The 23339-nt window shown below is 52.3% G+C and overlaps 1 protein-coding gene across 1 annotated transcript; it reads right to left on the bottom strand.

Annotated features, from left to right (window-relative positions):
• Positions 1-8: 8 nt before the first annotated feature.
• Cadm4 (cell adhesion molecule 4) lies at positions 9-22519 on the bottom strand. Its single transcript, NM_153112.3, has 9 exons — positions 22380-22519; positions 5240-5386; positions 4877-5029; positions 4484-4618; positions 3902-4066; positions 3720-3810; positions 2805-2977; positions 1748-1876; positions 9-1030 (listed from the first exon to the last, which is right to left on the bottom strand). Exons 1-9 carry the CDS (start codon positions 22441-22443, stop codon positions 921-923), a joined length of 1167 nt encoding a protein of 388 aa, NP_694752.1. The 5' UTR covers positions 22444-22519; the 3' UTR covers positions 9-920.
• Positions 22520-23339: the final 820 nt, after the last annotated feature.

The following is a 23339-nucleotide window of genomic DNA, read 5'->3' as shown; positions in this document are numbered from 1 at the left end:
TACTTGTTCTCTCCTCAGTTTAATGGTGGTTAGTGGGATTGCCAAACCCCCTCCCTATCCCCTCCCCGCCCCGTACAAAAATGTGTTTCATTTTTTTTTTAAACAAGAAAAAGGGGCAAAAGCCAGTAATGGGGGGAGAGGGGTGCAATCTGATATTTTCATACAGATTTTTGATTTTTTAATATATTATATATAAAACCATAGAGAACCACACATCCCCTCCAAACTCCTTTCCCCCTCCCCGGGGGGCCTGGAGGAGAGACGGGGAAGGCCCCCCCAAGAGCGGGTGAACAGACAATTATGGAACGGGAAGGACGTGGGGGTCAAGATGGAGGGAAGGGGAGCCGCCCAGGAACCCAGAGAAGGGGGACTGGATAAGAGTCGGGGTTGTCTCCCTTACTGCCCCCCCCATCGGAGTTTTCACACAAAGACACAGAATTCCCATTTCCACGCCCTCCCCTGCCCCTCCCCCCACCGTGCAAACATGGCTTTGCAAAGAGGTGCCCAGAGCTCTGTGGAACTCTTACAATGGCTGGCATGGGGTCTGGGACCCCAAAGAAATCTGTGTTTCCCTTCCCTGCCCACCCCACCCTTCCCAGAATCTGGCCCCCTCCCCCACAAGACCTGGTTCTGTAGCCTAGGGGTTCTGGCCTTCCCCCTGTTTTCTTCCCCCAACCCAAATCCTTATTACCCGTCCCAGGACTGGGGGTCTAGGAGGGTCCTTAAGTCCCTGTCTCCATAGGGGATCCCAAGTCTCTGGACCCTAGCCTTTGGCCCTGGGAGAGATCCAGGCATCCAACACCCCCAACCCCTGCCCAAGCGCCGAGGTGTTAGCTAGTGGGGGAGAAGACCACCATCCCATCCCGGACTCTGGTCAATGTCTTTGCTGGCTCCTTGCAGCTGGCGGTGGGGGAGTAGGGTCAAATGAAGAATTCTTCTTTCCGTTTGTGTCCATCGCCGCCATTGAGGAAGGCTTCTCTGGCTTCTCCCTGCTCATCCAAGCCACTGGCCTCATGGGTCAGATAGGATCCTGAGAGCAGGAAGATGTCCCCAGGGCAAAGGGCATGGTGATGAAGACCCAGGGAGTGTGTATAGGAAAAGGAGACAGGCAAGAGACACAGCATATGAAGGAAGTGGGAGAAAGGGAACCAGAGTCCAGTTCAGTGAGGCACAGGACAAAGGTAGAGAAAGAGGTAAAGAGGAATTAGGAAGACTCCAAAAAGTCACAGAGGACCCACCCTCATCCCCGATATGCCCTTTTTTTTTTTTTTTTTTTTTGTTGAGACATGGTCTCCAGTTTCCCAGGTAAGCCTCAAACTTGATAGTTACAAGTGACCTTGCACTTTGTATTCCCCTGCCGCTATCTCCCAAATACTGGAGTTAGAAGCATCCACCGCCATGTTCAGTTCTGGGCGGCTTTGTTCATGCTAAGACAGAGTCTATCAATGGAGTCCCCTCCCCTGCACCTCCTTCCCAACCCTTCCCCCGCTTTCTGATAGTATTCCTTTAAGTCTATGCTGTCAATAAATTCAGCAACTTGAAAAATAAATTACTCAAAATCTCTCCCCTTATTCTGCTAAATCTCAGCCCTTTCAGAGCCCAGGGCCAAAAGCTCCACCCTACAGGGTATTAGTCAAAACTATGGCTTGATTTCAAATCCAATCCAGTGTCTAGGCTCCATCCCCTTGCAATCCAGAATCAGAAATGACCACACCCTTCACTGATTTCAGGCCCCGCCCTCACTTACCCTTCTGTCGGACGGAGCACCAGACCATGCCCACTAGCACACATATGATCAGAAACACCAGTAGCGCCAGGATGCCGCCCACAATGGCGTAAGGAACCGATGTCTGAGCCTCTACCACTGCACCGGGGTCTGTCGGAGAGAGAATGTCGAAGAAAGTCCTAATCCAGCCTTCTGCTGCCAGGCCATTAAGCTATTCTGCACATAGCTTTGCTCCTTGAATGTCTGCCACCTTTTTTAGGCCCCCCCGCCCCCATTTGCTCCAGTTCTTCTGAGAATCCTTGGCTTTTACACCGGTGGGTTTTTCACTCCTGGTATCTACACGCCTCTATACCCTCCCACCCCTAAGCTAGATGTAACACCCACCCTAGCTTTGGGGTTTTAAAATAAATGTTGCTCATTTTCATGTATATGTGCTTGCGTGGATTTATGTGTGCAGGAGCCTATGGAGGCCAGAAGAAGGCTCTGGATCTAGAACTCAAGTTACAGAAAGTTGTGAGTGAGTTGCCATGTAGGTGTGGAGAACCCAACCTTGGTCCTCTGCAAAAGAAGTAAGCACACTTAACAGCTGAGCAGTCAGTCCCCATTTGCCTGTTTATTGAGACAGCGTCTCACTGTATAGCTCCAGCTAGCCAGGAACTCACTATGTAGACCAGCCTGGCTTGCTTTTGGTTTTTGGTTTTGCTTGTTTTTAAAGAGTATCTCCTGTATTATAGACTGGTCTAAAAAAAAAAATTTGATGAAGATGGCCTTGAATTTTTTTTTTCAAGAAGAGATTTCTCTAGTAACAGCCCTTGCTCTCTAGATCAAGCTGGCCTCAAACTCACAGAGATCCATCTGCCTTACAAGTGCTGGGATTAAAGGTGTGTGCCACCTTCTCCTTACTGGCCTTGATCTTCTTATCCTCCTGCCTCCATCTCCAGGGTTCAGGGATTACGGTCATTATGTGGTACTAGGAATTGTATCCGAGTTTATCATGCAGGTTAAGTAAGCATTCTTTTGTTCAAGCTCCACCCTAAGGCCCTGTAGCCCCCCACCAGGCCTTCCATACTGTCCTCACCATAGACCACAAGCACGTAGAGCGCCCTCGCGTGGCCGTGCTTGTTCGCCGCCTCGCAGGTGTAGGTGCCGTTATCTGCAGATACCAGGCCAGGTAGCGTGAGCGTCTCGCCCACCGCCTCCGCCCTCTCTGGCAGAGACTCATTCCCACGGTTCCAGCGGATCTGGTTTGGCCTGACCGTGAGTAAAAACAAGTTAGGAACCCAAGAATCGGACTTCTCAGGAATCTGGACACGCAGTTCTGATCCAGCATCAATCCGTGTGTGTGTGTGTGTGTGTGTGTGTGTGTGTGTGTGTGTCCCAGCAGCAGTAGTCCCATTGCCAGCTATGCATAAGATGCTAGGTTCCATCTCCAGCAACGAAAAGGCGCTAGGAAGATGCTTCAGTGGCAGGAAAAGGCGCTTACCAAGGAGCTTGACTAGAAGTTAAATTACTGGGACCCACATGGTAGAAGGGCAGAACGAATTCTCATGAGCTGTCCTCTGATGTCCCTACTGTGTAGTGGTAGCCCTCCCACGCCCCGCAAAAATATATTTTTAAAAAAATTATATATTGTATGTGTATGAGGGTTTGTCTGCAAGTACTTCAATGAATCTCGGGCATGCAGTGCCCTCAGAAGCCAGAAGAGGGCGCGGATCCCTGGGACAGGAGAAGATTGTGAGCCGCTGTGTGGGTGCTGGGAATTGAACCAGGGTCTTCCCTGAATAGCTGGAGGCTAATCCTCCAGGCCCCACTCCTTTTTCTAAGTAAAAGGGTCTATCTCATGGCCCCTTTCTTATGGAAAACCAACAGTCTTGAGGCCAGCTTTTATATGTAGCCAGGACTGTAAGTATTCTTCAATTTATAGTTTCCATACGACCCAGGAGTGCAAGCCCTAAATCTCTTCACCACTTAGGAGCCAGAAGTCAGATCTCACCTGGGGTTCCCTGTGACAGCACAGGTCAGCACCAGAGTGTCTCCCTCCCTCACTACAGCTTGAGAGGCGTGGATCCGCGCTGTGGGGGAATCTGCAGCACAGGAGGAAAATTGAGAGATCATGCCAGTGATGGGGGACCTCTAGGGGCTGGCGGCTGGCGTGCAGACCCCTGAGCCACTTACACTGCACATCCAGCACGTACTGCGTCTGCTTGCTGTGTCCCGAGGGCAGCGCCTGGTTCTGTGCTTCGCAGATGACAATACCACCGTCGTCCTTGCGATCCACACGGAACCGCACGGTGCTTGCCACGCTCCACACCTTGCCGTTCTCCTGGCCGCTGCTCACTCCTGCCCGACCCAGCCCAGTTACCGTCAAGCCAAGGGTTCTGCCCTGCCCCCGGATCCCAATGTAGGCTGCTGGCCAAGCCACATTCCTACCTACAAGCCTGGCTTTATTCACCTAGTCATGCCCCCGACACGCTTAAGGACTTAGGATTCTGGTCTAAGTTTTGTTTGTTTCGCTTTGTTTGCTTTGAGACAAGGTCCAGGTTGACCTTGAACTCTCTAAGTAGCTGAGGATAACCTCTGGATCCCTACACCTCCCAAATGCTGGGATGACAGGCATGTGCTATCCATCACTCGTGGCTCTACAACAGAACTGCGCCAGGGAAGTCAGTGCACTATTAGCCAGGCCCCGCCCACCACTAACCTCGCCTCTTTCCTAAGCCCCTCGGGTCCCCGTTTCTCGCCCCGCCCCCTCGGTACCTTTCAACTCCTTGCGATCCCGATACCAGCGCAGGACCGCTGCGGGGCGCGACCGCGGAACCAGGCAGCTGAGTTCCACCTCGCCGCCCTCCACTGCTTGCTCTCGGACCTCCACCACAGGATTCTCCGGAGCCACTGCGCAGACAAGGGGCGCGCGGGGGAGGGGGGTGTAAGGGAGGCACCGAGGTAGGCTCAAGTCAGTCTGGTTGCTGGATCCCAGGGACCAAAGAGAGCCAGGGTCCCACAGATGGCAGGGATCAAACGTAGAGACCAGAGGCCTGGTGAAGCCAGATGTCCAAGAGGTTAAAAACAGCCAGGGCGAACAGGTCTCAGGACAAGTGAGAGGCAGGAAATGAATGAAAGTGGGGCTCATGGGGTCGGGGGGGGGGGTACCTAAGACAGTGAGCGTGGCGATCTGATGGTGGGTGTCCTCCGTGTAGAGCTGGCAGAAGTAACCCCCCTCGTCCTCCAGGCGGGCGTCTGAGAGCCTGATGCGCACCCGGCGCGGGGAGAACTCCTCCAGCTGGAATCGCTCGTCCTTCAGAGCTAGAGTGAAGAGAGCCTGAACTTGAACTTGGGACAGCCACCCTCCAAGACACATGCAGCCTTTCCCCCAACCGTAGCTCTGAGTCTGACCTGTTCAACTTGAAAACCCATTCCAACCCCCCAAACATCACCTCCACCCGCGCAGGACCATGGGAGTCCAGACTTCCAGTCCTCTTTGTAGTCATAAATGGGCAAGCTTCCTGCACTCACCTCTGGTGCCATTGAAAAAGAGGGTCTGCCGGGCTGGGTTCTGAATGACGACTATGGACCCATCGTACTGATGCAGACGGCAGGTGATCTCAGCCACCCCACCCTCAGCCACAGTCACATTCTCGGTCTGTACTTCCTGTCCCGTCCCTGAACCAAGAGAAACAGACAGAATGGAGAGTCCCTGAAATGACATTCAGCTGTGAGTGCGTGAGGCTCTCTCTGGGTTTATGTAAGTGGTAGAATATGCATGTGTTCCTATGCCAGTGTTGAGGCCCGAGGATGGCATCTGGACTCTTCCTCTGTGGTTCTCCACCTTACTCATTAAGGTGGGGTTTCTTGGTAGAATCCAGAAATCACAGCTGGGGGCTCAGACTTGATAGGAGCCAGCTCCGCTAGCCAGCTTACTCTGAGAATCCCATCCCTGTCTTTGGCGCAAGCTTCCATGACCACACTCCACTTATGTGGGAGCTGGGGATTTGAACTCTCATCCTTGCACTTGCTTGAACATCTCCCTAATTCCTAGTTTGTTCCTTGTTGAGCATAGTCTGTCATCCTGTAGCCCAGATTAGCCTCAAACTCATGGCAACCCTCCTGCCTCAGTTTCATGAGTGCTAAGATTGCAAGTGTGCAGCCACCGAACATGGCCTTCAGTCCTCTTTCTGCCTTCTGATGAGGCAAAATGCCCTCTAGAGGAGCCAGACAAGACTCAGGGTGGCATGTGTCTATGAGAGTGAAAAGAACATCTGGAGCTAGTGAAGAGGAGCAGGAGCTGTCCAGGAAAATGGACAGAAGAAATCCCCATTGGATCTTGGGGCTGGAGTTCACCCAGTACGGGAAGCTGCCTTCTTTCACACCAAGGCACCCACTGAAGCTCATCTGATTGGGTTGTCTTCCCACATCTGGAACTTATATAGGGCACACAGTGTCCTGCCTGTGCCCCTCCAGTGCTATACAGGTTTACATCATCACAGCCAGCTGCAAGTTCCTCTTCCCTCTGCTACCTCGTTTCTTCTCTCCTTAGGTCCCAAACCAGGTCCCTGCATACATACGAATATCCTTTGCAGGCTGATTCAGCTGACCTTCCTACTAAGGAGGCTCTACCTCCCTGAATCTGGGTTGACTTATGACTTGCAGTGACCAATGGAATCTGCTAGAGGTGGCCCGGCATGCTGGCACATACATGAAATTCTAGCCCTTAGGAGGCAGAGGCAGGAAAGATCTGATTGGGGCCAGCCTGAGCTATATAATAAGATCAAGGCCAGGATGTATCAAGAGCAAGATGCTGTCTCAAAAACAAAAGGAAGAGAAGAGATAATAGAACACACACACACAGAAGTAGAGATATCTGTAGGTGGGGTGCTTGTCTAGCAAGCACGAAACTCTGGGTTAGGTCCCCAGCTCTGCATCAGTTGGGTCTGGTGGCGAATGCCTGTAACCCCTGCACTTGAGGAACAGGCAGGAGCATCAGAAGTTTAAGGCGGTGGCGCACGCCTTTAATCCCAGCACTTGGGAGGCAGAGGCAGGCGGATTTCTGAGTTCGAGGCCAGCCTGGTCTACAGAGTGAGTTCCAGGAAAGCCAGGACTATACAAAACAAACAAACAAACACCCTGTCTCGGACACCCCCCCCCCCGTAGCATCTCCTCCCCCAGCCTTAGGGTTCTACTGTTTACACCTGGATGGAGCTTGCTCAATCGTTTGGTCACGCCCACTGTTGGAACCTGTCGCTTTGTTATTTAGAGTCATACACGTGGTCACCCTGCAACTGGTCCCGGGACTATTTGGTGGGAATCGGCCCCCCCTTCCTCTCCTTCATAACTGAGTGCTGATATAGTAAAATTGAGCTTTGATCAGAATGCCTGTCTTAGCTGCATCATTTTCTCTCGTCGCCTAGCCCCTCTTCTCTTCCAGGTTTCCAAAATGCCTTTCCAGGCTAAAACCCAGGCTGTGATCTGCTGGCCAGACACAACACCCCCCCCCCCCCAAAAAAAAAGAAGAAGTTTAAGGTCATCCTTACACATAGCCAGTAGTAGTAGGCCAGGCTGGGGAGGGAAGGGTGTTTTTGCTAGAAATGATCTACTAAAAGTCACGAAGCCCAGGCTTACAGAGGTCTAACAGCTTCCTCTGTACCATCTGCTACCCGGACGCCCAGAATAGCATCTTTAAGGCCCTTGCCACTCATCCTGTGAGGGAGGCCATCATGAACCTCACATTCTGACTGAACCCCAGGTGACCCCAGTGTAAACCAAGAGAAGCCTGCCCACCTGACCCAGTCTAAATCCCCAACCCAGAATCTGAGTAAATAAAGCAGTTTCTTTGCCCACCGCCTCGGGGTTTGGAGACAAGCTGGTCTCCTGCTGCACTTCCACAGTGGTGCGGCTACAAGTGCACAACTCTGCCCCTGGCTCTCAGCAGGCATTTTCCTAAACCACTAAGTTCTGAATGGTCTGTCTGCTCCACTGTGAGACCCGTGGCTCCCGACACACACCTATGCTACTTCCCCCAGCATCCCTATGGCTGGGTGGGGCCATGCGATGGATATAGTGCTAGATAGACTTCTTCCCGCTTGCTCTCCGGTGATGGTTTGTATATTCTTGGACCAGGGAGTGGCAACATTTAGAGGTGTGGCCTTGTTGGAATAGGTGTGACCTGGTTGGAATAGGTGTATCACTGTGGGTGTGGGCATAAGATCCTCACCCTAGTTCCTGGAAGTCAGTCTTCCACTAGCAGCCTTTGGATGAAGACATAGAACTCTCAGCTCCTCCTGCACCATGCCTGCCTGGATGCTGCCATGCTCCCACCTTAATGATAATGGACTGAACCTCTGAACCTGTAAGTCAGCCCCAATTAAATGTTGTTTTTTATAAGACTTGCCTTGGTCATGGTGTCTGTTCACAGCAGTAAAACCCTAAGTAAGACATCTCTCTCCCCCACAATTCTACACATCTGCTGGGTCAGAACAGTCTAAGGAGCAGTCGGAAAGGCAGGACCTCACATAAGCCTCATAGCTGCCTGTTCTCCATGGCCTGTCTGTGACTTATTTTTATTTTTATGTGACAGGGTCTCTACTTAGGCCTGTCTCACCTGGAACTTTGTGGCAAGCAGGCTGGCTTCAAAGTCACATAGATATACCTGCTTCTGCCTCCCAAATGCTGGGATTAAAGGCATGTGCCACCATGCCTGCCTTGATGGTATACACCTTTAGTCCCAGCGTTCTGAGTTTGAGGCCTGCCTGGTCTACAGAGCAAGTTCCAGGACAGCCAGGGCTACACAGAGAAACCTTGACTCAAAACTAAACAGAACAAAATAATAATAATAATACAAAAATTAAAAGGTGTGGGCCACTATGCTCAACTGAGACTTCTGAGTTTTTGTTAGCACATTAAAAGTTCCCGATTATTCATGACAGCAGTTAGCCCACCCTGAATAACCACTAAAAGAACAAATTATAGTGTTGGAAGGGTAATACTGTGAGAGGGTATGCCTCAGTGATAGAGCCCCTGCCTAGAATCCCCCAGTGAGGGGCTGGGGGCGTGGCTCAGTGGTAGAGTCCCTGCCTAGAATCCCCCAGTGAGGGGCTGAGGGTGTGGCTCAGTGGTAGAGCCCCTGCCTAGAATCCCCCAGTGAGGGGCTGAGGGTGTGGCTCAGTGGTAGAGCCCCTGCCTAGAATCCCCCAGTGAGGGACAGAGGTTGTGGCTCAGTATTTGCTTGACATGGGCAAGATCACAGGTTCCACTTCCATTAGCAAACAAAGAAAGCTGAAAGCTAAGGCTAACCAGCAGCAAAGCCCCCAGAACCTTCAGGGTTTTTTTCTGAAAGATAACAACAAACTACAGCCACCACTGGATAGGCATGCGCCATTGGAGGTCCTGTGGTAAAGGCAGGGCCATCTCCTCTCATTTTTCTTTCCTTTTATTATTCTTTCTTTTTTTGTTTTTTCAAGACGGGGTTTCTCTGTGTTGCCATGACTGTCCTGAAACTCACTCTGTAGACCAGGCTGGCCTCAAACTCACAGAGATCTGCCTCCACAGTGCTCAAACTAAAGGCACACGGCACCACTGCCCATCTAGGGGGCTCTACTTCAATCTCTATTTCCCAGTCTCCTTGACAATGAACTGGTTCCAGGGACTGAGCCCAGAGCCTCACATCCCAAGTCCCAGTGTATAGGTGGAGAAATTGGCCACAGTCAAAACTGCAAAAGCCTGGACCTATGACCTCTGGCCCTGGCTTCACATCCCTTCCAGCTGTCTGAATGAATGTTCAGTATAGGTGAGGGGCTACAGGGTCTGCTGGTGACAGGCCTGTGTGGTGACAGGCGTGCGTGGTGAGAAGCTGTATTGGTTTTTGTTGTGTTTGCTGAGTCCCATCTCACCCGGTTGTCAGGGGTCCTGAGCATCAAGACTCAGGTGACATTCTTGAGACCTGGACTACTGTAGATGGCTAGTTATTTGAATTTATTTATGTTTCTAATTTTAAACTTGACTTTATGTGTATGCATATTTTATCTGCATGTATGTGTGCACACCATTTGTGTGTCTGGTGGCCACAGAGAACAGAAGAGGGCATCAGAACCCTGAAACAGGAATTTCAGAGTGGATGTGAGTCACCGTGTGGGTGCTGGGTATGAAACCTGGGTCCTCTGGAAGAGCAGTCAGTGCTCTTAACCACCAAGCCATCCCTCCAGTCTCTGGATTAATACTTACTCTGTGTGTGTGTGTGTGTGTGTGTGTGTGTGTGTGCGCGCGCGCGCGTGCGCGTGTGTGTGTGTTGTATGCATACTTGTGTAAGTACTCATGAGTGTGTGCACAGACTCCAGAGAAGGACATTGGGATTGAATACCTTCCTCTGTTATGTCCCCATCTTAACTCTTTGAGGCACGGTGTCTCCCTGAACCTGGAATGCACAGTTTGGTTTTTCCTGTAGAATGCTGGGAGATAGAGATGAGGCACCATAGCCACCTCAGCTGTCTTTAAATGGCAATGGCTGGGCATGACAGAGCACGCCTGTCCTCCCAGCACCAGGGACGCCGAAGAAGGAGGCTTTCCAGTCCATCCAGGGTCATATCAAGAGCCTTTCTCTGCCTTGATGAAATAAAGTAAGTTCAGCTGTTTTTCAGGTCTCTTCCATTCTGTCCCGTGGGTTAGTTGTCTGGGAGGTTTCTGAGGTTGGTACCCAGAGATAAGTCAGGTGGGATTCAGTCAGTTGAAAAACTTTTACCATTTATACGGAACTAGGCACCAATCCATATAATATCCCATCAGAAGTGGCACACACTCTGTTAAGAGTCACCAAGTGCAGAACAGATTCCTCCTGCAGGATAGATGCAGGGGCTGACACCTTCCTATCTCAACATTCTTCTTTACCTCATCATTAAAGAATCCTCATTGTTCTTTACGCTGTCCCCCTGTCTGACTCCCTTGCAGCTAGGTAAAACTATATGATGGTGTCTATTCTAATTGGACCTAGGTAGAAATATCATATAGTCATATATGGGGTTGTTCCTAATAAAAAAATAGACATTTTTTTTCCTACAGGGACACCCTCATGCAGGATGCAGGATGGGATGCGTGGAATTCAACATCCATTTTGGGTCCTAGTGACAGAGCATAAGAGTAACAGAACCCAGCACTTGGAAGGCAGAGGCAGGCGGATTTCTGAGTTCAAGGCCAGCCTGGTCTACAAAGTGAGTTCCAGGACAGCCAGGGCTACACAGAGAAACCCTGTCTTGAAAAACCAAAAAAAAAAAAAAAAAAAAAAAAAAAAGAGTAACAGAACTAAGTTGAAAGAGCATGAGTCTTTGGTGGCAATGTGGAGCAGCCACGCCTTTTAACTCTGGACTGCTTTTATGCGGATAGTATCTAAGCCACCCTCTGAATTTTACCTCCCAGAGTGACAAACAAAGCATTCCGCCCTTACCTATGCGGTTTATAGGTTCAGTAGGTGCCACAAACCACCCACTCCGTTGCTCAGGCCAAAGGACAGCAAGCCACCCAAGCGTCCGACCGTTCCCTCAGCCCTCACACCCACCCCTCCAGAACCGTCTGCATATTTTACCTCTAAAATATATCTGAATCTGTTTGGCCTTGTCTGCCTCACCTCCGAGCACCCTCTCCTGGTATCGTCCCTCTCTCATCTGGATCTCTCAAGATCCAGACCTGTTTGTGGATCTCAACTTCCAAGCCTGCCTCTCACACCTAGGCTGACCTGTAACACGTGACCCTCTTAACATCACCTCCTGACAGCAGGCATGCCACCTGGCCCTGATTATATGGATTCCTTTCTCTTTTTCTTTTTTTCCCTTTTCTCCTCCTCTTCCTCCTCCTCCTCCTCTTTTGATTTTTCAAGACAGGGCTTCTCTATTTAGCCCTGGCTGTTCTGGAGTTAACTCTGTAAATCAAGCTGGCTTTGAACTCACAGAGATCCACCTGCATCTGCCCCCTGAGCACTGGGATCAAAAGATTGCACCACCACCAACTGGCTGCTTCTTTTTTTAAAACACAGTCTCAACATGGAGCCCTGGCTGACCTGGAACCTGATAATGTAGACCGACTAGGGCTAAAGGTTTGTGCCACTGTACCTGACTAGGTGGACTTTTAAAATTCAAGATTCTATTTTTTTTAATAATATATGTGTCCCAGTGTGGGTATTGTGCACATGGGCATGGGTGCCCTAGGGCTGGATCCCTGGGAGATGGGGTTACAGGTGATTTTGAGCCACCCCACTTGGGTGCTAGGAACAGAACTTGGGTCCTCTGCAGGGATATATGTGCTCTTAACCACCAAGCCATTGCTTCTGCATCTCCACCCCCACCTCACCCCTGTTTGTGTGTGTGTGTGTTTTCAAGACAGGATTTCTCTGTGTAGTCCTGGCTGTCCAGGAATTAGCTCTCTAGACCAGGCTGGCCTTAAACTCACAGATATCTGCCTGCCTCTGCCTCCCAAGTGTTGGGAGCCCACCACTGCCCAGCTCCCTCTTTTTACAATTACAAATTATTATTTTTATATGTGTCTATATATAGCGTATTTATTTTTATAGTTGGCCTGCATGTTTGCATGTGCACCACATGTGTGCCTGGTGCCCTCAGTGGCCAGAGGAGAGTGTCAGGAACCCTGCAACTGCAATTTCCCATGGTTATTAGCTGCCATGCAGGTTCTGGGTCCTCTGCAAGTGTAACAAGAACGCTTAACCATTGAGCCACCTCTCCAGCTGCTCCAGCCCCAGCCCCTGCCCCATAGTTGCATTTTTCCAGATGGGAGTCAGGGAGCTGGCGATGTCTCTGTGGGTAAAATGCTTGCCGTTCAAACGTGAGCACTTGAGGTCTGATTTCCAGCACACAAATAAAGCAGGGCCCAGTGGCTCGTGACTGGAAGCCCAGTGCTGAGGAGCTGGAGACAGGAGAATCCTTGAGACTTGCTAGTCAGCTACTCTAGCCGGATTTGTGTGCTCCAGGTTCCCCGAGAGACTCTGTGTCAAAATATAACATGGAAGCCGGGCGTGGTGGTACACACTTTTAATCCCAGCACTTGAGAGGCAGAGGCAGGTGGATCTTTGGGAGTTCAAGGCCAGCTTGGTCTACAGAGTGAGTCTAGAACAGCCAGGTCTACAAAGAGAAACCCTGTCTTGGAAAAAAAAAAAAAAAAAGGAGGGGCTGGCTAAATGGCTCAGTGAGTAAAGGTGTTTACTGCTAAGACTGTCAACCCAAGTTTGATCCCTGGTCCCTGGGACTGATATGATGGGAGGGCCAGTTCCTTCAAGTTGTCCTCCGACTTTCACAAATGCCATGGTGCCTATCTTCATACCCCACCTATACACTCAACTAAACAACTACATGGAGCTTTAAAAAGGTAGGGGCTGGAGGGATGGCGCAGTGGTTTAGAGCCCTTGCTGCTCTTCCAGAGGACCCAGGTTTGATTCCCAGCATCCACATAGCGGCTCACAGCCGTCTGTAAACTCCAGCTCTAGGGAATCTCATGCCCTCTTCTGGTCTCTGAGGGCACAGGCACACATAGAGTGTGCAGACATACATGTGACCAAAACACCGTAAAAAGAAAATAAAAAGGTAAGCAGGAAAGAGAGAGAGAGGGAGAGGGAGAGGGAGAGGGAGGGAGAGAGAGAGAGAGAGAGAGAGAGAGAGAGAGAGAGAGAGAGAGAGATATTCAGGTGTGGTGGCGCACTCAAGAGGCAGAAGCAGGAGGATCTCTGTGAGTTCAAGGCCAGCCTGGTCTACAGAGTGAGTTCTAAGCTAGCAAGGATGCCAGTGATTGTGCCTCAAATAAAATAAATATATAAATGAAAGCAAAAACTAAGGTGGAGGTAAACTGAGGAAGTCAAACAACCCGAATCTCTGGCCTACACACACACACACACACACACACACACACACGTGCACACACTAACCTGTACACACACAGACACACAAAGAGCCTGCTTACTGTACCATCTCCCATGCCTAATCTCTCACACCCTGGCTAGTCTTGAACTCATGACCTTCCTGCCTTGGCCTCCTGAGTGCTGTGTTGTCAGGTATTGCCCACTATGCCCATATTAAAACGAGCCAATGAAGGTGATGCTCAGTGATTGGACCTTTGCTGGGTGGCATGCAAGGCTTCAGAACCCAGCCCAGCCCAGCATCCAGCCCTCCTCTGGCCGTCCACCACAAACACAACTCCTGTGTAGGCCCTTCTGGGTACCGAACAGACTGAGCCCTCTCACCCTCTGACCCTAGGTCTCACTTCTCTGCTGCCCTCCAGGGTACCTGGCCTCAGTCTCTCTTAAGCACACTGAGCGGGTTTCTACCTCAGAGCCTTTCCACCTCAGTGCACTTCTCTCTTCCTGGTTATTCTCTTCTACTGCTCCCGCCATCTAAGGGCTGTCTTCTGTGCTACTTCAAGCTCCTGTCCTCTGACCCCTGACCTCTGACCATCTCCAAAATGCCTTCCCTCACCGTCCATTTCTTTGCATTCAGAAAGCTGTCTCCTCTCCATCGATTGATGTATTCTATGGAAATAGCATACAGGCTCTGTGAAGGCAAGTGTGTGACACATAGAGGTTAAGGGCTGTCCCGTCTCCCCCACCAGCCGGGGAAGTGTACATAGCCTTCAGTCGCCACGTGGGGGTGGGAGTGGGGCAGGAGGAACAGTGGTTTAAGGTCATCCTCCATTATATATCTTGTAGGAAGCTTCCTGGGCTACACAAGACACTATCTCAAAAATGCAAGTCTGGGGAGCCGGAGGGCTGGCTCAGCAGTTAGGAGGCTCGCTGGCAGTTCTAGCAGACAAGCTGAGTCTGATTCCCAGCCCCCACAGGCAGCTGACAACTTCAGAAACTCTAGGTCCAGGGGAACCTCTGCAGGACCCAGAACTCGAATACACATATCCTAACACACACATGATTTAAAAGAAAAAAAATCTTAAAAAAATATATCAGGATTGGAGAGTTGGCTCAGAGATTAGGAGCATTTGCTGTTCGTCCAGAGGACCTGAGCTTAGTTCCCAGCACCCACATCAGATGCACCCAACTGCTTAGAAATCCATCTCCATGGCTCAGTGGTTAAGAGCGCCGACTGCTCTTCCGAAGGTCCCGAGTTCAAATCCCAGCAACCACATGGTGGCTCACAACCATCTGTAATGAAGTCTGATGCCCTCTTCTGGAGTGTCTGAGGACAGCTACAATGTACTTACATATAATAAATAAATCTTTAAAAAAGAAAAGAAAGAAAGAAATCCATCTCCAGCCGGGCGTGGTGGCGCACGCCTTTAATCTCAGCACTTGGGAGGCAGAGGCAGGCGGATTTCTGAGTTTGAGGCCAGCCTGGTCTACAGAGTGAGTTCCAGGACAGCCAGGGCTACACAGAGAAACCCTGTCTCAAAACAAAACAAAACAAAACAACAACAACAAAAACCAAAAAAAAAAAAAAATTAAAAAAAGAAGAAGAAGAAAGAAAGAAATTCATCTTCAGGCCTGATGCTCCTTCACTCTTGTGACTTCTGAAGACACCTGCACACAAGTGGCACATATTCTCTCTCTCTTTCTCTCTCTCTCTCTCACACACACACACTCACAAAAGTAAAAATATTTTATACATTATGTGATTTAAATTCATTTTCCTAGCTGTCACTTGTGTATTAAAATATGGTACTTGCATTCAAATTCAAGAAAAAAAAATTTTTTTAAATGAAGCTCAAAGCTGGAGCTATAGCTTAGTGTTAAAGCACTTGCCTACCATGTGTGAAGACACACACACAGACCGACACACACGACTCACCAGACACTGCGGCACAAGCCTTTAAACTCACCACTTCAGAGGCAGGGGAGGGGGCGGGCAGTGTGGGTTCAAGGCCAACCAAGGCAACAGAACAGAGACCCTGTCTCAAACAAACAAAAAACAAAACTGGGCTGCTGAGATGGCTCAGCGGGTGAAGACAGCAAGCCAAGTTTGACCCCCAGGATCCACATACACAAAAGAAATAAATGAACATAACCAAAGTTTAAAAAATAAGTAAACAAAAACATTTACGGAACTTGCAGAAGAGGCTACACAACTCAGGCCTGTATCGCCTAGGCTTCCAAACGGTCGGGAACCCAGGCTTTGTTCTGACTTTCTATGAGACAGTGACTCACTATGCAGACCAGGCTACACTCGATCTTACTGTAGAGTCCAGGCTGGCCTTGAACTCACGGTCTTCCCACTTCAGCCTCTCTAGTGCATGGGTCACAAGCATGCCCTGCCACACCCTGCCCAGAGATCTCATTGTAAATGCCAGGCAGATTCCAGCTCCCGCCCTCGCCGCCATCCGTGTCACCTTGAGGAAGTGCCCCATCCTTTATTAGCGGAGTCCACACCATCTGTGAAATGACAGTGATGCCAATGGGAGCTTTGCAGGGGTCAGCCTGGTGCCTGACACTCAGGAAGAGTCCCTGCTGGAGGCTGTGATTACAGGGGACACGCCAGGCCCTATGAAAACTGCATTCTCAAGACTTTAAAAAAATCTTGCCAGGTGTGTCATCTACACCTGATCCCAGCACCCCAGAAGCAGAGGCAGGTGGATGTCAGGTTGACCTCAAGAGTTCCAGGCCAGCCAAGGCCTTTTAGCGAAACCCCATCTCACAAAACCAAATCTCAAAACAAAACTCCTGGTCTGGGATATAGCTCAGCTGGTAGAGTGCTTGTCCAGCATTCCATGAAGTCCTGAGTTTGAGCCAGGCATAACGGCATACCTATAATTCTAGTATTTGGGAGGGGGAGGCATAAGGATCAAGAGTTCAAGGCTATCCTTGATTAAGCAGAGAGTCTGAGGCCAGCCTGGGCTACATGAGACACTGTTTCAGTAAACAAATAAATTACACAAAATCCAGCCAAACAAAATCTTAAAGCCTACCCCTTCCGGACCTCACAGCCCCCATTTTACAGACATGGAGAGTGAGGTTTGTAGGGGGTTATCCAAGACTAGTTAGTGACAAAGCTCACCATTTCCTGGGAACTATGGGGACCCCCATATCCATGGCCCCCATTCCCCAACAGCTCTGCATGAGGGTGCAGATAGGGTGAGGGTGGGGGGCTTTTGTTTAACTCCCTCCCCCTCCTGAGGAGTCAGTAAGCAACCGTGTTTCTGCCTAGAATACTAATTGGCCTAAGGCTTTTGTTTCTGGGGGGGGGGGGCAGGGGCGGGACTTTCTGGTCAGAGAGGGGCTGAGCTTTCGGGACTGGGGCATGGACTTTGAAATGGTGTTGACAGCCAAAAGTCATCATGGGGATGGTGCTCAGAGAAAGTAGATGGGAGGGTTCTGGAAAGGGGGCTGTCAGGTGACATGGAGAGACTCAGCACCCTTTACCCTCAGACTCACAACTGCAACAACAACTGTCCCTGGCCCCAGCCCTCCTCCCTCAGACACAGGGGTCCAGAGCCAGCCCTCCTCCCTCAGACACAAGAGTCAGTCCAGCCAAAGCAGCCCTCCTCCCTCAGACACAGGGGTCCAGCTAGGGCAGCCCTCCTCCCTCAGACACAGGGGTCCAGCAGGGCAGCCCCCTCCTCCCTCAGACACAGGGGTCCAGCCAAAGCAGCCCTCCTCCCTCAGATACAAGTGTCCAGCAGGGCAGCCCTCCTCCCTCAGACACAGGGGTCCAGGACAGCCCTCCTCCCTCAGACACATAGGTCTAGCCAGGGCAGCCCTCCTCCCTCAGACACAAGGGTCCAGCCAGGGCAGCCCCCTCCTCCCTCAGACACAGGGGTCCAGGCCCAGCTCTCTTCCCTCAGACTCATGAGACAGGGGTCCACAGTGCACAGCTGGTGGATGTTTCCACAGAGACTAAGCAGGACGGGGGAGTACTTCCTGGGTCCTGAGTCAGCGAATACCCAAGGGAGTCTCAAGGTCACAGTTCTGGGAAGGTCATAGCCACCCCCTGTATATCCGTTCCCCGGGGGGCCCCTGGCATCATGCCTCTTTCCTTTTCCCTCCCCCAGGAAGCTGGTACATTCCTGGGTCCTGCCTGAACCCCCCCTCAGCCCCCCATCAATGGCGGAGTCCGAGCATCCTCGCACAAAGCATCAATTCTTCCAGCAGATCAGCCTTGTGAAGGCGCCTGTATTTGCAGGACCTAGGCATAAGGGTCCCAGCTCAACCTCCCTCGGAAACCCCCAGCCTCTTCCTCTGTCAACCGAGAAGGCTGAGTTTCTCTCTCCTCTCTCAGTGCCCACAAGTGAGGACTCCCGGACAACTCAATCTCAGAATTAGACCCCTGCCCCTCCTCCCTCAGGCCTATAAATCTCCACCCCAGCCCTCATCTTCAGAAACAGGGCCTTAGCCCCCCAAGACACAGGGGCCCAGACCCCTGCCATCCGCCCTCGGACAAGGGAGTTCAGCCCCCAGGCCCTCCCAGACCCTAGCCTCCCTCCTTAGACACAAGGAGAGCCCCCCATCCTCCCTCAGATATAGGCGTTCACGCCCCAACCCTCCTCCCTCAAACACAGGGTTCCAGACTTCAGCCTTCCCTCTCAGACACGGGGGTCCAAACCCCAGCCTCCTCCCTCAGACACAGGGGTCCAAAAATCCAGCCTCCTCCCTCAGACACAGGGGGTCCAAAACCCAGCCTCCTCCCTCAGACACAGGGGTCTAGATGCCAGTCCTCCTCATTTCGACCCTGGGATCTGAGCCCTAGCTTCTCCCTCTTGAAAACTTTGGACTCCTAAGCCATGATCCTGCCTTCTGTCCTTTGTCTCTGAGTGTCTGGGGACCTGGGCTTTGGGTGGGGGCGTCAGGGGTGAGTCAGCAGCCTCACACAAAGTCCTCCCTGTGGTCCCCACGTTCCTGGGATACTCGGGACTCCCTGGATTCCAGGCTTCTGGTCCAAGCAGGGGTGAGCAGTCCCTCAGAGGGTCACCCTGAGTGTGGGGTTCCCGGAAGAACGCAAGCTTCCACTGAACTCAGCTTGTTTAAGCCTTCACTTCAGTTACTCTTCTGCACCTTGCTCCATGAAGACCCGGCAGCCCACCCCATGGCCCTGGGTGTCCACAGAGGGGCCAAGGGGCCCCGTGTCTACAGGCAGAAGCCATGGGAGCTCTGGTTCTGGTGCCGTGGACCATTGGATGCTGGCGAGTCTGGCTGCCTCCAGCACACCCCCCAACATGCACACATACACCGAGAGAGAGAAAGCCGCCTTTGTGTTCCCCAAGTCGGGGACAGGCCAGGCTCGCACGACATTAACCCACCCCTGAGCCCAAGCCCTGCTGGGTCTAAGGTCTTGGAATCTGTGGTGGAACCTGACCTCCACCCCCACATTCTGGGGACCCAGGCATCCAGTCCATGAGTGGGTCAGGGGTCAGTGATAGCCATCTCCCAAGACCCAGCCTTTGGGGTGAGTCACTATGAAAGGAGGGTCCGTCTATGCTCTAAGTGGCCACTTAGAACCATGACAGGGAGAAGTGAGTCACCCTAGAAGAGAAACTTGGGATCAACAAAGTCCCCCTCAAGAGGGCTCCCCAAGTCTTAACAGCCTCTTTATTCTCTCTCAGTATCTACATATCTGTGTTTTCTGCTTCCTTCTGTTTTCACCCAGTTTCCAGCTGTGGGTCACACGCCACCCCTACCCCCATGCGCATCTCTGGGAAGCACCTGTCCCTTTTCACAGATCCTATCCACCTAGAACCTTCTTTCTCTCAGCATCTGCCTCTTCATATTCTCAGCAAATGAGTGATCCAGGAAAGACAGGATACATTTTGCCTGTGTGTGTGTGTGTGTGTGTGTGTGTGTGTGTGTGTGTGTGTGTGTGTTTGAAAAGCACAAATATAGATTCCAGTCTTCCATCCATGCTGGCTGGGTAAGGAGATATATGGCCACTGAAACCCCCTAAAACGGGTGGTCAGAGCCCTTCATAAAGAGCTTTTAAAAAGGTAGGCACGGGGGCAAAAACATATAATCTCAATACTCAAGAGTCTGAGCCAGGAAGACCACTATAATGTTGAGACCAGTTGGGGGCTACCTAGTTTAAAGCCAGCCTTTTGTACATAGACCTTGTCTCAAAACACAGAAGAGAAACTGGATATCAATAAGAAGCTTCACAAATAGAACCCCTGAGGTCCATGCTCACCAGAAAGAGAAACTGAGGCCCAGAGAAGGCCAGAGACTGACATTAAACCATGGCAGAGAGGACTGCCCCAGACTGCCCCAGAAGCTAGGACCCAGCCACCTGGAGCTCTCCCCAAGACGCCAAGCTTGCCTCCTATTTATAAAGTCCCACAACATGTAATTTAGAGGTCGTTTACAGAAAGGATTAAGGTACCAGGAAGCAATCACTTTAAAATCTAGACCAGGGACAACGCTTAGAGCCACCTCCCAGAAGTGCCTGAGAGTTGACTCCTGAGCTGGGTAGGTAGTCAGCTGAGGCTACATACAAGTTCCAAGGTGTAAGGGGTCCGGGGGCTGCACAACCCTAATGAGTCAAGATTTCATAATTTCACAGATGTCAAATTTCACTAGAATGGTCTCATCATTGAGAATCTAGTTCTCTCTCTCTGTCTGTCTCTCTCTCTCTCCCTCTCTCGCTCTACCTCTCTCTCTCTCTCTCTGTACTGGGAAATGAGCCTAGGGTCCCTCATATGTTGGTATGCTAGATAAGTGCTTTGCCACTGAGCTATATATTTGCAGTCCCTCTCTGGCTGCTAATTCTAGGCAAGTACTTACCGAGCCCCACCCCCAGCCCCTCATTGGTGGGTTCTAGACACCTGTGACTAACAAGCTACTTCCCTAGCACCCCCTTCTCTTTCTTTAATGCCTTTATTTTGAAACAGAAAAATCACTAAATTGCCCAGGCTAGCCTTGAACTCATTCTGTAGTAATCCTGGCAGGCAAGTCTCACGAGCCTCCCTCCTGCCTCAGCCTCCAGAGCAGAGCAGCTGGGATTACAGGCCGCCATGTCCAACAAAACTCTAGAAATGTAAAGGTGTTAAGGTTCTAAAGACTTCCCGTATCTAACATCATCGGGGTGTCAACGTTTGAAGTAGCCTCGGGCTCTATGTTTACTGGACTCACTGATCGCAGGATCCCAAGAGCCTGGTTTTAATGCATAAGAAGAAAGAAAGAAAAAAACAGATGGAAATGTACCCAGAGTCCCAAGCTCACACCTGGGAAATTGGGGCATGCTCGTCGCAAAGGAGGGTCTGATGAAAGTTAGGAAGCAACTACAGAAGTCTGCAGAAGAAAGGCAGAACTTCTAAGGTCGGCTTTGCCCCCAGCCTTGTCCTCAGCGGCAACCCTTGCTTGGGGTGGCAGGTGTGGCAGCACTCAACTTAGAAGCTCCCTCACATTGTCAGACATGGATCCGGTTCAACACTCTCACTGGATAGAACTGGAGCCAGGAAAGAGGGCTGGGCCACCTGGTCCCAATTCTCAACTCCCTATAGGAGACCTCAGCCCTGCCTTTGCTCACCAGCAGCCTCCCCATGATGGATTCCTGGGCAAAGTAACTTGACCCACCGCAGGGGAGTGTCCCATGGTGGATATAAGAAACACAGGGTTCTAAGTGTGAGCATTCAGGTGACATTTCCTGACCTTGTCCCCAGCCTCAGGGTCACCGTGTCTTGGGTGGGGGCTGGGGGGTCCTCCAGATTCCCATAGTGAGTGAGAAAGACATGTGGATGTCCTGGAGGGGGCTCTTCTGTGAAGTGTGGCTTGGATGTGTGAACGGGTGGGAGGGTTTGGGGGAGACATTTGTGGAATCCACGTGTGTGCTCACATGCCAATGTTCCCTATATGCCACTTCACACATCTATACTGTCACTGCCCTGCCTGACACCACTCTTCTCCAGGAGCGAGGAGGGATACAGAGATGGGAAAAGGAGGATGGAGGATGCATGGAGAGAGGAAGCAGATTTGGGGGAGAGGGAGACAGTGGGGTAGAGAGGAGAAAGGAGGCAGCTAGGCAACAGAGGCTGCTAGAGAAATGGGAGAATGATAGGGGACAGAGAAGGGAAGAGATACAGGATGTCAAGGAGACGGGGAGAGAGATGGTGAATGGGGACATAGAGGGACGACAGCAGCACAGGAGGCGGCAGAGTGAATAGAGGATGGGGGGCAGGCAGAGTGACCCAGGAAAAAGGGACAGAGGTGGGGGACAAAGGCGGCGTGGAGAAACGGGAAGGGGGAAACAAGGAGAAAGGAGGACAGAGGGAAGGAAGGACAGGACTTGAAGACTGAGGGACAGAGGACAAGGGCTGGGGGAAAATGAGAGAGAGAGAGAGAGAGAGAGAGAGAGAGAGAGATCTAAAGACTAGGACCGAAGGACAGTGGGACCGGCCTGGAGAAGGAGGGCTTGGGGACATAGGGGGAGGGAGGGTCTCGGGCCCTTTGTCCCCGCGGGATCGGGGCCTGTGCGGGGTGGGGGGGCTGCGGCACGGCGGCCGGGGCCCGCGTCCCCCCTCCCCTGCCCGCGGCTCTGGGCTCCTGGCCCGCGCTGCGCTTTGTCCCGGGGACGAGGGTCTCCCGCAGCCCCCCCCCCCCACGCAGCGCATTGTTCCGGCCTCTGCAGGCCCCCAGGCGACCCAGCTGTCACAGCGACGAGACCCCCTCCCCAACCCGACCGCAATACGCACACCTCCCTCGTCACCCCGATCCAGCCCACCGACCCGGCCCCCACCTCCGTCACCCTACCTGGCCCCGCCGCGGCCGCCCACAGCAGCAGCAGCGGCCACTGGAAGCGCCGGGCCCGGCCCATGGTGCCGCCGCCGCCGCCGCCACCGCCGCCGCCACCGCCGCCGCCGCTCGCTCCCGGCCCGGCACCTGCACCTCCCGCGCCGTCGACCCCGCCCCCGAGTCCAGTCCCGCCCTCTGCTCCGCCCACTGCGCGCCTTGGTGGGCGTGGCGTCAGCTAAGGGGCGGGGACCGGACGGGGACAGAGGGGCCCAGACAATGCGGGGAGAGGGAGGACGGGAGCGCGGAAGGGCGCGCACGGGGGTGGGAGAGCAGGACAGCATGCGGACCCGGGCGCGAGGGCAGGGCGTGAGCGTGACGGCGTCGTGGGAGCCAGTGGGGGAGGACTTGGGAGAGCGGAAGGTCGTGAGGGTCGTGTGAAGGTGCAAAGGTGTGCGTGCGTGTGCGCGCAGGCGTAGCCTGGACTAGCGGAGCTCCCTAGAGGACGCTGCACGGGAGACACGGGGAAGATGCGCAGGAGATGCACCGGAGTGTGCGCGGAAGATGCACGAGAGATGCGTGGGAGAGGCGCGGGAGATGCACGGGGGAATGTATAGAAGACACACGGGAGATGCGGGGAAGATGCACGGGGGTTGTGCAGAAGCTGCTTGGGAAACCCATAGGGGGTGCGTGGGAGATGCTTGGGAGATGCGCGAGAGGGCGATGCTCGGAAGCGCGCGAAGGTGCGGGGTGCTGGCGTGTGCTGTGAGTGTGAGCTTTGGGGGAGAGGAGTGTGATGATGCCACAGTGAATGTGGGCAGGGAAAGACTGAGAGGCTGGGCAGCAGCGGGTGGCTGAGCAGGTATGGACTTCTTTGGGCAGGGCATAGAATAGTGTCCGCTCCCTCCCTCTAGTCCTGACCATGACTCGCCAAGTTTCAGTCTTCTTTCCCTGGGAGGGGCCTCCAGAAAGCTAACCAGA

The sequence above is a fragment of the Mus musculus genome, chromosome 7, assembly GCF_000001635.26.
Source record: "Mus musculus strain C57BL/6J chromosome 7, GRCm38.p6 C57BL/6J".
Classification (NCBI taxonomy): domain Eukaryota; kingdom Metazoa; phylum Chordata; class Mammalia; order Rodentia; family Muridae; genus Mus; species Mus musculus.
This window is presented reverse-complemented; position numbering and strand designations above follow the sequence as displayed.